At 40.1% G+C, this 16,331-nt stretch overlaps 1 protein-coding gene across 1 annotated transcript in view; it reads right to left on the minus strand.

Moving 5' to 3' along the window:
- ATP13A4 (ATPase 13A4) overlaps positions 1-16,331 on the minus strand; it is a 203,815-nt gene that overhangs the window by 46,804 nt on the left and 140,680 nt on the right. The window contains exons 17-21 of the mRNA XM_024244544.3: positions 15,519-15,669; positions 13,821-13,907; positions 13,446-13,599; positions 10,864-10,975; positions 4,959-5,083 (exon numbers count right to left, since the gene is read on the minus strand). Of these exons, the coding sequence (XP_024100312.2) occupies positions 4,959-5,083; positions 10,864-10,975; positions 13,446-13,599; positions 13,821-13,907; positions 15,519-15,669 (629 nt within the window). The remainder of the gene's footprint in view (positions 1-4,958; positions 5,084-10,863; positions 10,976-13,445; positions 13,600-13,820; positions 13,908-15,518; positions 15,670-16,331) is intronic.

The raw sequence follows: 16,331 nt of genomic DNA on the forward strand, positions 1-16,331 counted from the left end.
CAGGAAAAGGGACCCTTGTAGGCTAAAGGGCATGGGTGGAATCCTGGAAAGGAGAGAGCCAGACACGGGGACTAATTCAGTATATGAATTACATAAGTCCCAAGTTCAGCCTAGAGCTGTGTGTGTGTGTATGGACCAGATCCAAAGAAAGATAACAAAAACTTCAGGAATTGAACTATGATATAAATCATCCCCCATTTGTGAGAGTAACCTCTGAGTGAGGCAGACCCAAACATCATAGCAAAAGGTTTTATATTTTAGCTAAGATTGAAACTGCCACCTACAACAGGAAAGATAGAACTTATGGTTGATTGCTAGCCAAAACAAACAAACAAGAAAACTCTCAACATTCTCCAGAAGATTTTAACAGGATTCAAAGTTTCATAACATAATATTCAAAATGTTCGGGATATTCAATATGAAAAATCTGAAAAATCTGGCCAATTCTCAAGAAAAGCCACAAAAGTTGCCAATCCATAGATAGCCTAGATGTTGGAAGTATCAGATAATGGTTTTTAAAGCAGCTATTATGAGCCCCCTTCATGTGGTAATTGTTAATATTCTTGAAATAAGTGGAAAGACAGAAGTTCTTAACAAGAAAATATAAACTGTGGGAAAAAACCAAATGGATACTTTAGAATTAAAAAATATAATACCTGAAATTTAAAAAAATCACTAAATGTACTCAATAGCAGAATAGATCAATGGAAATTATACAACCTGAAGAGCACAGAGAAAAAATCATTTTAGTGAACAGACTCAAAGATATCAAAATAATTCATATTCATGTCATTAGAGTCCAAGAAGGAGAGGAAAAGAGGTTGAAAAAGAAAAAAAAATTGACAAAGTAATAGGAGAAATTTTCCCAAGTATGATAAAAGACTTAAATTTACAGATTCAAGAAGCTCAGTGAATTCCAAACAAGATAAACTTAGAATCACAACCAGACATATAGTAATCAAACTGCTAAAAATCAAAGATAAACAAAAAAAAGCAGTTAGAGAAAACCACGTTACATATAAGAAAACAATAATTCAAATTATCACAGATTTCCATCAAAAATATGGAGAAAAGAAAATAGTGGAACAACATCTTTGAAGTGCTGACTTCATCTTTCACTTTGAAGTGTCAACTCTGACTCCTATAGCTTCTAAAAATATCCTTCAGGAATGAAGGAGAAATAAAGACTTTATCAGATGAATGAAAATTGAAGATAATTTGTTGACAGTGGACATGCTCAAAAAATAAACAACAACAACAAAGCTAGTTGAAAGGGAATGATACCAGACGTTAACTTGTAACTTAAGGAATGAAAACATAGAAACAGAAATGATAATGATCTGGGTAAATATAAAAGTGTAATTTTCTTTACTCATGTTCTTTAACTCTTCCCTGTTGAAAGTAAAGACTATCACATTATCTGGTGGGGGTTTTCAACATATGTCATACTTATGACAACAATAACATAAAGAAGAGAAAGCAAGAGACATTCCTAGTTATGAGTCTTCTTGAAAGGAGAGGTATGTATGTTGTGATGCCTAGAGCAACCATTAAAAATTAATCATATAACATCTGGCTGGCTATCTTTAACATGGCTTCTCCCAGGTTTCTACCAAACTATGTATGAAGATCCTCAAAAGAGCTGAAGTGGTGGGAAGGAGCTACCTGAGGCTGGAAGGATACCGGGAGCCCTGAGCACTCATAGGCTTCCTCCATGCTCCACAGCAGGCCCCTGACACCCTGTCTGCTTTTTGCCCTCCACCACCTGTGAGAGATCCAGTGTTCGGGATAAACAGCCTGGGCCTGAGCTCCAATCATCTGACAAAAATCTAACAACCTGTCTAAGAAATTCGAGACACTGGACAGGAAAAGATCAGGAGGAACAATCAGAGCTCATGACTAGAGAAGTCACGAAACTGCTGGAGACAAATGAAACCTGCTTTAAAAATAAGGAGAGCACTGGCCAGGCGCGGTGGCTCACACCTGTAATCCCAGCACTTTGGGAGGCCGAGGCAGGCAGATCACGAGGTCAAAAGATCGAGACCATCCTGGCCAACATGGTGAAACCCTGTCTCTACTAAAAATATAAAAATTAGCCAGGCGTTGTGTTGTGTGCCTGTAATCCCAGCTACTTGGGAGGCTGAGGCAGGAGAATCACTTGAACCCGGGAGGCGGAGGTTGCAGCGAGCCGAGATTGCACCACTGCACTCCAGCCCTGGCAACAGAGTGAGACTCCATCTCAAAAAAACATATAAAAAATAAATAAATAAATAAATAAAGCACTGGCTGGGCGCGGGGGCACACGCCTATAATCCCAGCACTTTGGGAGGCCAAGGTGGTAGGATCACCTGAGGTCAGGAGTTCAAGACCATCCTGGCCAACATGGTGAAATCCTATCTCTACTAAAAATACAAAAATTAGCTGAGCGTGGTGGTGCACACCTGTAGTCCCAGCTACTTGGGAGGCTGAGGCAGGAGAATCGCTTGAACCCGGAAGGCAGAGGTTGCAGTGAGCTGAGATCATGTCACTGCACTCCAACCTGGTGACAGAGCAAGACTCCATCTCAAAAAATAAAAATAAATAAGGAGAGCACTTAAGAAACCTCAAATCCCACCCCACACACGATTTAAGAACTGAACAATTCAAAAGGGGATTTGAAAAAGATAATGAGCATTGTTGAGACCTGAGACTGTGGTTTGAACAAACTGGGTGCAAAAAAAAAAAAGTCTTAAAGCAAAATTATAAAAATATACAATCTAAAGCAAGACACAGTGGTGCATGCCTGCAGTCCCAGTTACTAAGAAGGCTTAGGCAGGAGGATCGCTTGAGCCCAGGAGTTCAAGGCTGAAGTGAGCTATGATCCTGCCACTGCACTCTAGCCTGGGCAACAGAGCAAGACTCTGTCTCTAAAAAATAAATAAACAAACAAACAAATAAATAAATAAATAAGACAACTACAAGAAAAAAGATAGACTGAGAGGATAGATAATAATGGAACTACCAGAAGTAAGAATGGAAAGACAGAGAACAGAGGCAAAAATTAAATAAACAATAGGGAAATCTTTTCTGGCAGGAAGAAAGACTAAAAAGTGCCGTCCATGTTTCTCCCACTCCGATCTCTTCTTGATTCTGGGGAAGTCTGCTTCTGATCACTGGTTTCCAGGGATTGATTCTAAAGCCTTGGGTCACAGAAAGAAGCAAAAAGAAACTCTAATCAATTCAAAACTTTTTAAGTGAATGAGTCATCATAAAACTGGTCCATTCAGAGGATAGAGTTGAGTGCATTAAGTTATTGTCACAAGGGGTTGCGTATTTGGTGATTCAGTTATATAAACCAATGTTCCTGCTATAAATATGATACTTTTCATAATCTGTTTTATCATATGTATAACATTCAAAGTGACAGATATTATGACTTAATAATAAATATGTCAAAAAATGGTAAAAAAAATAAAATAAAAATTTTTCTAAAAGTGCTGTCCATGTTCCAGACTAAGTTAATGAAATAAGGGAAACACAGAGGCGAACATTTCTAAATTTCAAAGTTAAAAAGTTTATGTGCAGAAAAGAGTAAGTTACTTACAATGGACTCTCACTGGACTTGTCATGAGCAATATCAGAAGCCATAAGGCAAAGGAATAGCCTCTACATACAGATCATTAAGAAAAAAGAACAATAATTCAAGAATCTTATATCTGAGCAAGATGTCATTCATGTGTCAGAGCAAAGAAAGATATTCAAGCATATGTAAGAAATCTAAGAGCACCCCTCCATTCTGTCCAAGAGCAATACTTCAGCGAAAAAAAATTTGTAAATAAGCAAGGAAAGAAATACAGCAGAAATTTCAATATGAGAAAAGAGGAAGTAAAGAGAGAGGGTGGAGAAGGATAAACACTTGTACATAAATCTAAGTTAAGGATAGATTATGAGAATGTGTCATCTAAGTGCTAAATAAAGATTTCTGAAACAGAAGGGTCACAGTGTAAGGGAAATCCTAACCAGTAGTAAATAAACTCAGCAACTTCAAAAAGTTGGACTGGGGTGTCAGAAAGGGAGAAAGTAAAAACAGTCCAAGATCCTCTTGGATTGTGGGGAGTAGAACAGGGGACAGAGAAGTACAAAAGAGGAAATAAAAGTACTCTAGAGTTTGCAACTGTAGAATTGGGTTCAGGTGAAATGGGAACAGAAAATGTGTGCTTTGATGGGGAAATAATGTATCTTCGTGACATAAATGATAGACTTAAAAGCATCTGACTATAAGAGCAGGGAAAAGAAAGGCAACACACCCCAAAAATATGAACATGAATTTATTAGGAAGTCATTTATTCACCTCTGGTCTCTTTCCCAATTAAAAAATTATAGCATCAGTGTGAAACTTCATTAATAAAGTCACACTTAATTTCATTAAGAAATTTCACACATTTCTCTTGTGTGATTTACTCTCATTGCTCTCTTGTTTGTATGATTTGGAGATGGGATTGGGAGTAGAGAGGACATCATTTTCTTAAATTTCTAGAATCGTGGATTTTATGATTGATGAGCCTTCAGCATATTTATAGACCCCATCAACTGAGGATGCTTCTTCTCCTAGCATTTGACAATAAAAATCACCTTTGCCTGACTCATGTCTTCTTGCCATTCAGGTCTTATTTCAAATGTCACATCTCGGAGAGGCCTCTCTTAACTATCTCATCTAAAACAGATGGTCACTTTCTTGCATTATCCTATTTGTGTACCTCAAAACGCTGATACTCTTTGACTGATTGGTTGATCTTCTCTCATTCCACTCACATGGAAACTCAGGGAAAGCAGTAACTGTGCCTTTTTGTTGCCCATCTCCAGCACCTGGAATGGTGTCTGGCCCAGAGTAGGTGCTCAACAACATTTATTAAATGAGTGAACCATGTCTATTTCCACATCAAATTCTTACTGTTTTCACCGTATACTTTGTTTTATACCTGTGATCATTACAGTCCTTATCCGGGCTGAGATGAGCTCTTCCAAGACAGGTTTTGTCTCTTCCTTCAATCGATTCTCCAAGATCAGCAGCCCCAGAAATATCAGGTCTGATTCTACTGTCTCCCTGAAAATACATGTATAGATGTATTGAACAGAAATAACACATATTACGGCTTTTTTTTTTTTTTTTTTTGAGACGGAGTCTCGCTCTGTCATCCAGGCTGGAGGACAGTGGTTCAAGTCATTCTCCTGCCTCAGCTTCCCAAGTAACTGGGATTATAGGTGCCCACCACCACGCCCGGCTAATTTTTGTATTTTTAGTAGAGATGGGGTTTCACCATGTTGGCCAGGCTGGTCTTGAACTCCTGAATTCAAGTGATTCACCCACCTCAGCCTCCCAAAGTGCTGGAATTACAGGTGTGAGCCACCACACCCAGCCACATTATAGCTTTCTTACAGGAAGTAAAACAAAAAGACCCCTGTCATAGTGGTTCCATTCACTCATTCAAGCACTGTTAGGTGCTGATTAGGGACCAGGAGTGATCCAGAAAGAGAACAGAAGTGGACACAAAGGCTCTGGAGACGTTTAACTGAATGAAGAGGAAGAGGAAGAGAGTGTTTATTAAGCAAAAGCTTTGCTTTAACCTTTGCAGAAAATGAGCTGAAAGCCCATAAGGGTCTCCTCCATCTGTTGTGGCTAGCCTGATTTTCATTGCCTCACCTGTTACTCACAAAGGGGAGTTTTAGTTCTGGCACAAAGCATGAAAAATAAGGGAGGTGCAAAGAAAAATAAAATAAAATGCCAGTTTCTCCAGCAGGCAAGTCTATAATCAATATTATTTTAGCCCCAGGAGACATGAGGTCATAATCTCAACAAACAGGCCTCTCTATTCAGGTAAAGCTCATCCCTTTCTTTCTCCACCGGCTGGTAGCAATGATCTTCTGCATCAAGCGTGAATGTTTCTGCAAATAGGTGCAGCCTTCAAGGCTCCTATCCACCCCAAGAATATTTTCAGGGATATTCTACAGAACTGAGTGCAGGGAATATATTCAGGATCAGGAGTTCAAAGATTCTTCCATCATTTATTTATCTTAGACACAGATCGAGAACAAGACACCAGCACTGCGTAACTCTGGTTGAAATACAGATGAAAGTGGCACCCACTCAGACTCCTTGCCTGTCTCAGTAGTGGGTCTCACATCAGCTACGGTCATGAACTAGCGTTAGTGATGCTCCCAGGAAACTGCTAAAGCCTCCACGGAGCCACAGGAAGTGGACACAGTTTGAACTACTCACCTCAGAGCAGGCTTGAAAGAATGGCACTTCCCATTTTCTGAACCTATCATTTAAATCTCTCTATGATCTGGTTCCAAAATATCTTTCCAGCTTCAGCTATCACTAAACTCCTCACCCACCCTCATTTCCAGCCAAGTTGAACCACTAGCCATGGGTTTTCTGTCTACTCAACCATCTCTAGACATTTGCTTTAGACTGCTGTAAGACATTTTTCCCTTACTGCATAGAAAAGGTTGTAATTTCCCCATGATCCGCTATTGAAACCCTCCCAATGTTCTGAGCCTTATACCACGTCCCCCACAAAGGCTTCCTCAGATTGAAATCATTGCTCCCGGACAGGCACGGTGGCTCATGCCTGTAATCCCAGCACTTTGGGAGGCCGAGGCGGATGGATCACCTGAGGTTGGGCGTTCGAGACCAGCCTGACTAACATGGAGAAATCCCATCCCTACTAAAAATACAACATTAGCGGGGCATGGTGCCAGGCGCCTGTAATCCCAGCTACTTGGGAGGCTGAGGCAGGAGAACAGCTTGAACCCGGGAGGTGGAGTGAGCTGAGATCACACCATTGCACTTCAGCCTGGGCAACAAAAATGAAACCTGTCTCACAAAAAAAGAAAAAGAAAAAGAAAAGGAATAATTGCTCTCTTGGCATATTACTTATATTTCACTGTAACTCACATTTTATTTGCCCATGTTTTATTCTTGGGCTTGTGCTTTGTCACACTGTCTCAGCTCCTTGGGAACAATCCCACCTGATTCAATGCTGTACTCAACACCACCCATGTGATGCCCAACACACAGCAAGTGCTCAGCAAATGTGTGCCTAGTTGAAATGCTCTGAGGCCTGTTGGGACCATTTTTTGCCAGGTAATCTACGGAAATTCCTAATCCAGAAATTTTACTGAGTTCAAGGAACAGCACCGAGAAAAAGTGGCAGAGAATATGCAGAGACTGTAGTAGCAGAGACTGGGAAAAGTATTATAACAGATGTCCAAATCAGAGTCCCATCGAGTCAGAGAGGAGGGTGCTATCATTTCTGGGTGGGGTGATTGGAGAAGGCTTCCTGTAGAAGATGATATTTAATCTGGTGTTTGAAGGATAACTTGGTTGATGCCTGATTGAGGGCTTATAGGGTAAATGCACCTGATAGCAGTAACTACTTAGCATACCCTTAGAATGACCCTCTATGGCAGATGCACCTGAATGTATGTTCCAAGCTAGGAAATCTGGCTGTGGCCAACCCGGAGATTTGTTCCTTGTCTCTGAGGAACTTCTGAGCCCCCATCCCGTCTAGTGGAACATGTGCCAGACCATAAAGGGAGCTGAGGCCCTGAGTTGTGAGGTGGATGAAAGTTGCTGGGCGGATGTCATCAAGCAGTCAAGAGAAAACGCTATACAAACTGCATGATGTTTGCAGGCAGCGGCGGTTTTCCTGCACAGCTCACCGCCACTGGAGTATAGGAAGGCAGATACGTTGTCCACTTTGCTGCCACTGGACTGTTTCTATGTGTAAGGTGGTTCTCCTGTCCAGCCGGCTGTTACGGGACTCTCTCCCCTGTAGGTGAGCCCCTAATAAAACCCCACGCCTCCTTTGCTGGCTCTGGGTCTCTTCTTCAGCCTCTTGAACCTGGTGCCTTCCCTATTGAAGTGCATGGGGGTTTGGCACAATAGGTCTTCCAATCTTTCTCATGGTCCTGGTACTCAGGCCACAGGCCTTGGTTATTTCTGCAGATGACATGACCTGAGCCAACCACAAAGTGCCAGATTAGGCCAAGAAAATGGCTGCAGGGTCAAACATCTGCCATAGCCTGTGGCCTACCTTGGCACTAGTACTTCTAGCTCCTCTGGCTTATGGCCTTTATATGGTTCAAGGCACAATAATCACGAAGCTGGAGTTCTAATGTCAGCCCTACCACTGCCTTGCTGTGTGAGCATGACTAAATCACTTTCTTTGCCTGGTAAACAAGTTCTTCCTTTCGTGAGCATTTAATCTGAACCAAAAAAATTAAAAGGAGTAATTCCTTAAAGGGTCTTAAGCTCTGAAACTTGGAATGGCATTCTATCTCTTCTGGCTTCCTGCACAGATATTATGCCTCCTCCCGAAGTATCTAAAGATAATAAAGAATGATAAGTGTAATATATAGAAAGCATTGTCATCCCTGTGATTACATTTCATATTCTTAAAATCCATATGACTTTTAAAGGATGAAATATGCATAAAGTGAGCCAATAACCTTTGAAGAGATTATGATACCAATGCTGGAAGCACCCTGAGTAACCACACACAAAAAAACCCCAAAACAACAGCAAGAATATTCCATCCTAATCAGGAGTTCACAAAGGATAATTAAATTAATTTAGCTATGTGTATACATGGTGGTGATGTGCTTTAAGACAGGAGAGGCAAATTGATGACCTAAGATCAAATCCTAGTTGAGAATTTGTGATTTGTGTTTAGACCATACAAGATTTTAAAAAGTTAGAATTTCAGTACCTTTAACCAGGACATATACTCTCCTGTGCGCCACAGCCCTCACTATTCCCCATTGCTCGTGTGTCTCCACAGTAAGTGCTTTGTTATGTGCATGCATTTCAAAAGCACGAGTTTGCAACTTGTAATATGCAAATATCATATTATGACAATGAGAAGCAGCAGCATGGTAGCCAGACTCTTGCCATAGCCCTTGGCAACAGCCTGTCAGGAAACCAAGTTTAATTCCCAATTCTGCTCTGTCCTTTTCCTTCCTTGGACCCAAGTTTCCTCTCCTTCAAAATGTGATATCCAGTCTCAAAGTCTACTTTTAGCTCCCTTACTTGAGTGACCCTGAACTAAGTTGATGAAATTACAACAGAATACAGAATTGTAGTAGCCAAAGTTTCAGGGGTAGCATGAAACTGGCCCCCCGGGAAGAATGGTCCAACCAGCCCAGAAAATGAACACAATGAGCCACTTCCCACTCTGGGCCTCATTTTACCCATTCACAAAGTGAGAGAGTTGAGTCACAGCAGTCCTTCTAAGCAGAAACAGTCCTCCCTCTAGAGGACATTGTGGAATTTTTTTTTTTTTTTTTTTTTTTTTTTGCATCTATGCAAGACTTTCTGCAAAGACCAGCACACAATGAATAATTATCCCGCATCACACATGCCTTTTGAATATCCTACTGGACATTCATGAACACTGAAAACACTGAAAAAAATTATTATACTTTCCTAAGTATAATAATATACTTTAGGCTTATACTATATATATTTTACTATTATTATAGAATATACTGTACTATTATTATATATATAATATTACTATGTTATATTAAACAATTACAAAATTGTTTATTAAAGTTTCCCTAGTTTATATGTGTTACATATAAACACAAAGTATTTTTCACACTTGTATTCTTTTGAATTTTGCAGAAATGTAACTACCTGTACTATATAAATGGGGAGGAGGTTGTACTGTTTTCTTCAGAGTTTTACCAAGACTTGTTAACCACTTCACAGTCACCTTACTGGTGGCAAGACTGAGGTATCTGAGTCTGCAATACATAACATACCTGTATCAGTCTGTATTTGTAGATGTTGCAGCCTCAATTATTCTATACGTAGGTACAAGCAACTTGTTACTTTATTTTGTGTTAGTGGAGTCAGCTGAGCATTTATTAAACTATCACCTTTGTGAAACATTATATGTTTTGCTTTTATTTTTACTATATAATGGGTCATTATATATTTTTACAAAGAATATGTGCAGATAATATGTGAATTTTATTTTAGAATATTAAGAGTTTAAAAATATAGTTACAAGAGAGTGTTGACTCTGATTAGGTTGAAACAAATAGGTTAGACTTTGCAAATGTAAAATCCTAAATTTAAAAATGAGCCTAGATTAGCTCCACAACAGCATAAGCAGTGGTGGCTGACATTAAGTGTTAGAAATGACATGAAAGGTGAAATAAACATGATACCTGAAAAGAGTGGAATTAAAAAAAATAAAATTGAACTCAAATATGGCAGTTTTGGAGCTGGTAAGCATCTCTATTTTAACCCTAAAATTTAAAATTTAATCTATAGGTTAAAATCTTTCTCTAGTATGGCACCTCAGAAGTTTTCCTTGTTTTTTTTGTAGATGTCACCAAGATTATATCATCTAAGCTGTATTTATTTGTTTCATTAAACTGTGTATTTCCTATCAAAAATTTTTTCTGGTAAATGTCATGTTTCATAATTCCCAACCAATCCACCAACTATAATTTTTTTTAAATGGGGGTATGACCACAATTTCAAATTCTGAAACGCTGATTATATTTCTATGTCTGCTTTCACAAAGCTGTAAAAATCACATCATATTAAACATCTTATATGACTATTTCTCATAAAATCCCCCAGTGAGTGTTCACATTATCTTTGGGATTTAGGCAGGGCAGGGATTACTATATCCCTATTTACCAGTTTTCAGAGACATGTTATGCACACAAATTCAGCAAGCTACATTGCTCTGTCCACCACCTAGAACGCCTGAGTCCATCCCAGTCTAATGCCCTTGACATTCCAACCTGGCACATCTTTCCATCAAACCTTTCTGCTTTATCAAAATCATCCCCATTTACCTCGTCAAGGTAGTAGTCTGATGGTCATTTTCCAGCTTCTTGTAGGCCAGTGCTATGACTCGAAAGCCCTGTGTCGTGTAAATCTGAAGTTCGCTAACAAAACTGGTGGGTACTGTTTAGAAAGAAACACGGGGTTAGTACGCAGTATTTGCTTAGGCAGTACTGGCAAAGAAATTCTTTACAAACATCCAACTTTTGCCCAAGAAAACACACCTCTACAAAGATATGTAAACAAGTCAGTTGAAAATTCTAAACGTAACTACATTGTCAGGGTGGACCTCTTCAGATGTAATGAAGCTAAAATGAGAAGGAAGCATTTGAAACAATAAAAAAAAAGATAAGAAAAGTGTAAAATTCTTTTTTCTTCAGTTTAACCAACAAACATTTATTGAGAATCTACTATCTGCCAGGCATTGGCTATGCAGAGAAGAAATCACAAGCTGTACACCCAGAAATAAGACTTTACACCTACAACTATCAGATCTTTGACAAACCTGACAAAAATAAGCATGGGGAAAGGCTTTCCTATTCAATAAATTGTCCTGAAATAACTGGCTAACTATATGCAGAAGACTGAAACTGGACCCCTTCCTTACACTATATACAAAAACTAACTCAACATGGATTAAAGACTTTTAAAACCTAAAACTATAAAAGCCTGGAAGACAGCCTAGGCAATACCATTCTGGATATAGGCACAGGCAAAGATTTCATGACAAAGATGCCAAAAACAATTGCAACAAAAGCAAAAATTGACAAACGGGATCCAATTAAACTAAAGAGCTTCTGCCCAGCGAAAGAAACTGTCAACAGAGTAAACATACAACCTACAGAACAGGAGAAAATTTTTGCAAACTATGCATCCAACAAAGGTCTAATATCCATCATCTATAAGGAACTTAAAGAAAATTTACAAGAAGAAAAAAACAAACAACCTCATTAAAAAGTGGGCAAAGGACATGAACGCTTTTCAAAAGAAGATGTACATAAGACCAACAATCACACACACACACACAAAAGCTCAACATCATTGATCATTAAAGAAATGCAAATCAAAACCACAATGAGATACCATCTCAAACCAGTCAGAATGGTGATTATTAAAAAGTCAAAAAACAGCAGATGCTGGTGAGATTGTAGAGATAAAGAAGTGCTTATACACTGTTGGTGGGAGTGTAAATTAGTTAAACCACTGTGGAAGAAAATGCAGTGATACCTCAAAGTCCTAAAGACAGAAATACCATTCAGCCCAGAAATCCCATTACTGGGTATATAGCCAAAGACAGGTAAATCATTCTATTATAAAGATGCACATGCATATATATGTTTATTGCAGCACTATTCACAATAGCAAAGACATGGAATCAACCTAAATGCCCATCAATGGTAGACTGGATAAAGAAAATGTGGTACATATACATGATGGAATACTAGGCAGCCATAAAAAAGAATGAGATCATGTCCTTTCAGGGACCTGGATGGAGCTGGAGGTCGTTATCCTTAGCAAGCTAACATAGGAACATAAAACCAAACTTATATGTGGGAGCTAAATAATGAGAACACATGGACATACAGGGGGAACAACACACACTGGGGCCTGTTGCGGGTGGAAGGTGGGAGGAGGGAGAGGATCACGAAAAATAACTAATGGGTACTAGGCTTAATACCTGGACAGTGAATCAATCTGTACAAGAAACCCCCATGACACAAATTTACCTACGTAACAAACCTGCACATGTACCACTGAACTTAAAATATAGGTTAAAAAAGAACAAAATTGAAAAAAACTCACAAGTTCCGCTCTAAGGATTTCTGTCTAATTGAGTTACAGCCAGCAGACTAACAATGCAATCAGATGAGATCATTGCTATGATCCAGGCCATTGCAGCATGCTATGGAAAGCGTTTGGTGGTGTATATACCAGCCTGGGAGGAGGTGGTTCAGTAAAGGAAAGATTCTGGGGCTGAGGGAGAATCATGAGCTTAGGCATGGAGGCATGAGAGTAAGCTGTGAAGAGTTAGTTCAGCTCAGGAAAAGCACAGGATGAGGAGTGGTGAGGCCCATCTGGAAAGTTCACTGGGAGTTCAAACCTGAAAGCCTTATATATGATCCTAAAGAAATTTGAGATTATGCTGCAGCCTATGAGAGAAACTAAAATAATCGTGAGGTAAAAAAATCTGCTCACAGTACAGAGGGCAAATCAAAGTTGGGGAGACCAGAGACAGACGGTCAATCTACCAACTATTGAAGTGATCAAGAATGATGAAAGCATGAGCAGATGCAGTGAAGGACCATGGATTAGCAAATGATGAGACAGAGGCACGAAGGGGGAGCAAGATATCAGAGATGACACGTAAATGGGGTGGTGGCGGGGGATGGTGCTACCATGCACCAAAATAGGAAACTGGGAAATACAGGAAATGAGAAAGACATGCTTGGTTTTCGTATTGAATTTGGAATGCCAGTGAGCCACCCAATTGGTGATGACCCATAGGCGATTGAATTAATAGATCAAATGCTGTGGGAACATAATTATCTGGAGATACAGATTTGCCAGGTGTAATCCAAGTCAAGTTACAGACCTGTCTCAGGTTGGCAAAAGCTGGCGACCCTCTCTGGTGCCCCTTTCATGAATGCCAGTCGGTCACCTCCCATCTCTTGGACAATGACTGTCATTCTTTGCAGTGCCGATGAGAACGGGAACTGACGCAGGATTGCGATTCCTTCCACTGGGACCTGGTTGAGGGATGGGGAAGGAACATGCCGATACAGCTTCTAGCTACTGGGCATTAACCACTCCTTCTGTAATCTTTATTTTAACAAATAAGGGGGAAGGTCTCACCCATTTTCACACCTGAAATTCAAAGACACATCTGTGACCTTTCAAAAACTGGGGGCCAGAAGAGAGTTTCTCTTTGAGTTTGGGTGTTGTGGGGTGAAGAGCAAGCAGGGCTTACCTGGCTGGCTGTTCTGCAGGGCTTAACTACCATGGCATGTGCCGGCACTCCCTTGATGTGGAGATCGTCCCCAGAAAAAGCCATTTCCTATTTCACAAATAGGATATTTCATTGCAGAGATTTATTTATTGTTTGCCCACTGATGCTATGCTTGAACCCTCCCCTTGAGAAAATCCTCAGACCACCTCAATGTGTTTTCCGTGTCTCTTCCCTCAGAGGTGAACCAGATTTATTCTACCACAGAAAAAAAAATGCATTGAAAATGCTGCACAACTTGAAGGGCAGACACTTTTGAATTATTCATGCAATTTATCTTGTTTTCTCTGTTGGAATGTGCTGTGTAAAGGCTCATTCTCCATTTCTGAAGAGCCTAACTTGAAAGTCATGAGCACGAAGGGCCAGACTTCTTTTGTGTGAAGCAAGCACCTTTCTGTCATTCTTTTCCTGCACTTTACAGCTCTTCCTGCCCTTGCACGTCTGTCTAATTTGGATGGATGGTTCTCAGGGCTGGGGTAGGGCAGGGCAGAGACTGTGATATACATGGTTAATAATCAGTAATTGCTATAATAATGACCCTAAATTATAGTCAAAGGGACCTTTTACCCAAAGACAACACAGTGCTTTGTAATCATCTCATTGAGTGGCTGACAAGGTCCCAGAGAGGAAACTGCAATCCCTATTTAAAGATATGGAATCAGTAACCCAGAAAAGATGGAGGATTGGCAAAGTTATATTAGACTGCTATGAAATAATGCTCCAGGAGATTTGGAAGGGACCCTGAAGATTGTCTCTTTCAGTGGTGCTCCCAGTGTGCCACCAGAGGCGAGAGCTATACGCAGCTCAGGAGAAAAGAAGGGATTATAGCTAAGTAGTCAGGGATACAGGTCCCTTAATTCTCATCTTTAGATACCACCTTTTATTTCAACTGGAGTAACTCCAGCTATTTAGTCTTTAGAGTGTTTCTGGAGAATGTATCCTTTTACGAGAAGATTCCAGATTGTTTGTCTTGTTTTGTGTTATGTGAACACCACTGGTCTAATGCAACTACACTTTGTGGTCATGAGAGCCAAAGCCCCAACATGAGAGACAGCTTAATGGGATTCAGCAGTCAGTTAGAGCAGAGCCAAAACTAGAATCGGAAAAGCCAGATTCCTGAACTACACCGTTGGCTCTTAAATCTAGTTTAGAGTCTCAACAAAAGCTCTTTAGTGGTTTTCCTTTTTGTTCTTTCTAGTCTTGGAAATAAAATCAATACTAAATTAATACAAATAAGACTTATAGTCACCATGAATCTATGAGTTATCCTGAGCACTGGAGAAAGCAATGTTTTCTGATCCCCATATTCTGGAAAATCTTTGAAACCAGACAATGCTTGGAGAACAGTACAGAGACAAGAAATAATTGCATAATAAGTACAATTATATTAATATGATCGAACCTTTAATATTTGCCATTCATAGTGCCAAAGTTTTTTTAATGCATCATCTCATTTAATCCTCACAATCTCATTATGTAGATGCTATTATTAGCTTCATCGTACAGGTGAGGAAACCAGCCTTAGGTTGGTTTGCCCTTCACTACCAAATGTACTCCACATTGGAAACCTCACCTTTTATAAGAATTAGATAGCTCTGATATTGCCTATGTTGCTCTGGCATTGAAGAAGCTTCTCAGATTCTCTGAAGAGCAGAGGCTTACCCAGGTGGTGCCCTCAAACATTTTGAGGTCCAGAGGGTCTCCCTGGATGGTCCCATCAAGAAGGATCAGAGAGTGGCAGCTGGCCATCGCCGCACACAGTGGGCCCCATGGCAAAGCCTGGCCCGAGGCAAAGCTGTGAACTTCCTGAAAGCTTAAGGAGAAAAGGAAATGGGTTTCCATTCTATCTCCTCATGCAAAAACAGAGCATCTTGGAGGTGAATAAACATCTTTATAAAAAATAATTTAATATGCTTTGTTGCATTAATAGCCACTCTCCAATCCTCCCACATTAATAGTGCTTCATTCAGCCAAGTAAGTTCACTGAGTATGAGAAAGTTCTCTGAGTTTTTTCTTTTTATTTTGGATACAGGGTCTCACGCTATCACTCCGTCACCCAGGCTGGAGGAGGACAGTGGTGTGATCTCGATTCACTGCAACCTCTGCCTCCCAGGTTCTAGCGATTCTCCTGCCTCAGCCTCCTGAGTAGCTGGAATTACAGGCAGCCACCACCATGTCAGGCTAATTTTTTGTATTTTTAGCAAAGATGGGGTTTCACCATGTTGGCCAGGCTGGTCTTGAACTCCCGACCTCAGCTGACCCACCTGCGTCGGCCTCCCAAAGTGCTGAGATTACAGGCGTGAGCCACCGCGCCCGGCTAAAAACATTTTTCAAAAGAACATTGCATCCCCCTCTTCCACCCTGGCCTCTTGTGTCCATATCCCAACCATTATCCCCAACATCTCATTTTAGATGAGAACATAGTCTCGTCTAAAAAGCTATTAAAATACAACTCGAATGTTATATGATATAGTC

Source organism: Pongo abelii, chromosome 2, assembly GCF_028885655.2.
Source record: "Pongo abelii isolate AG06213 chromosome 2, NHGRI_mPonAbe1-v2.0_pri, whole genome shotgun sequence".
Classification (NCBI taxonomy): Eukaryota; Metazoa; Chordata; class Mammalia; order Primates; family Hominidae; genus Pongo; species Pongo abelii.